The 2,027-nt window shown below is 44.5% G+C and overlaps 1 protein-coding gene across 1 annotated transcript in view; it reads left to right on the top strand.

Moving 5' to 3' along the window:
* The window catches only part of Dnajc2 (DnaJ heat shock protein family (Hsp40) member C2), a 29,781-nt gene that overhangs the window by 12,077 nt on the left and 15,677 nt on the right, over positions 1-2,027 (top strand). The window contains exon 6 of the mRNA XM_029477310.1: positions 572-652. Coding sequence (XP_029333170.1) covers positions 572-652 — 81 coding nt within the window. The remainder of the gene's footprint in view (positions 1-571; positions 653-2,027) is intronic.

Here is a 2,027-nt window from a genome sequence, read left to right as displayed (position 1 = left end):
CTTGCTCAGCCTGCTCTCTTATAGAACCAAGACTACCAGCCCAGAGATGGTCCCACCCACAAGGGGCCTTCCCCCTTGATCACTAAATTGAGAAAATGCCTTACAGTTGGATCTTGTGGAGGCATTTCCTCAACTGAAGCTCCTTTCTCTGTGATAACTCCAGCTGTGTCAAGTTGACACAAAACTAGCCAGTACATCTCCTAAGCCTTTTCAGAAGAGTGAGGGGTGCAAATCCCTCTGTGTGCTGGGCTGTACTGGCCCACAGGTTCCTTTTGTGCTGTTGTTCAGGGACAGCAGGGAGTGAGTCTGGGGAGACTAGTTGCCCTTTTTCCTAGTTAGCACGCCTGGCAAGCAGCCGCTGGTCCCCTGCGCTACATGGGGTGGAGATGGTCGGGCTGTGTTTCACTGTCTCCCAGCCTGTGGTGCTTAACACACTACTTCTGAGAGCTGCACAGGGCAGAGGGTTGGAAGGGGTCGTTAGCAAAAGCTGATGGTTTTAAAGAACTAGTCAGAAGTTGAGCTCCTGTTCAAAATCTTTCATTTGAGTCACATTTTTACTTTAATATTTCAGATGGTCAAATAAAAAAAATGTTCCCAAGCTTGGTGATATGAACTCCTCGTTTGAAGATGTAGATGCGTTTTACTCTTTCTGGTGAGTGAGTGACTGTGCTGCTCGCATGCCGATGTCAGTTCTAAGGGCTCTCATTAAGCACCCGACTGCTCATCAGTTCACATTTGAGTAGCAGAACTTTTACTAAGCATAGGAAATGAATAAGGTTTTCATGCAAGGCTCTGTATCTTCTATATTTGCCTTTTATGACTTTTCAGTCTGCTTTCTATTTATCAGTGAGATCTAGATAACAAGTATTTGATTGCAGTAAAAAATAAAAACAGAGAATTAACTCATTCATTGAGCCATCTTTTTTTAAAGACAGGGTTTCTCTGTATATTATTAGCTTTGGCTGTCCTGGACTCACTTTGTGAACCAGGCTGGCCTTGGGATCAGAGGTGTGTGCCACATCTAGCTTTTTGTTGTTGTTGTTTTAAGTCAAGGCAATGTAATCTTGGCTGGCCTCAAACTCACAGAGATCTACCTGCCTCTGTATTTTGACTAAAGGCATGTGCTGACACCCCTACCGTATTTGAGTTCTTGGATCAGGCCTGATGATTTATGGCTTTAGCCTCTGAAAAGCAGGCAGGCCGATCTCCATGAATTTGAGGCCAGGCAGGACTACATAGTGAGACCCTGTCTCAGTGGAGGGAAAAGTTGAGTTCCTGAAGTAGATAGTATTGTTTACCTCTGATTCACTAATTTTCAGGAAACATTAAAAATATGTGTCTGGCTGTTTTACCTGTATGTATGTCTGCACACATGGTACCCGTGGAAGCCAGAAGGCATTGGTTGTGAGCCACCATGCAGGTGCTAGGAATTGAACCGGCGTCTTTTGGGAGAGCAGCCACTGCTCTTAACCACTTAGCCACTTCTCCAGCCTCATTGAATATCTTTTCATTAACTGCTAATAAATACAGAAACAAAGTCATTCTAGATAAAACTAATTAGTTTTGTCTGTTGGAATAGCTTTTACATTCAAATGACAAAGCAGAAATAAAATAAGCATTAACTAAGACTTGATAGTAGTTAACATAAAGATGGAAAAAAAATCTCAGAACACATTGTAGGGAAGTGAGAACTTGAAACAGGAGGCAGTGGGAGCTGCAGTTTTTGACCTGGGAGTAATGAGGAGTTTGTTGCGCGTTGTCTTAGTCAGGGTTTCTATTCCTGCACAAACATCATGACCAAGAAGCAAGTTGGGGAGGAAAGGGTTTATTGGGCTTGCACTTCTATACTTCTGTTCATCACCAAGGAAGTCAGGACTGGAACTCAAGCAGGTCAGGAAGCAGGAGCTGATGCAGAGGCCATGGAGGGATGTTCCTTACTGGCTTACTTCCCCCCCGGCTTGCTCAGCCTGCTCTCTTGTAGAACCAAGACTACCAGCCCAGAGATGGTCCCACCCACAAGGGGCCTT

The sequence above is a fragment of the Mus caroli genome, chromosome 5 (genome assembly GCF_900094665.2).
Source record: "Mus caroli chromosome 5, CAROLI_EIJ_v1.1, whole genome shotgun sequence".
Lineage (NCBI taxonomy): Eukaryota > Metazoa > Chordata > Mammalia > Rodentia > Muridae > Mus > Mus caroli.
The sequence above is the reverse complement of the archived record's forward strand: the minus strand, read 5'-3'. Positions and strand labels throughout refer to the sequence as shown.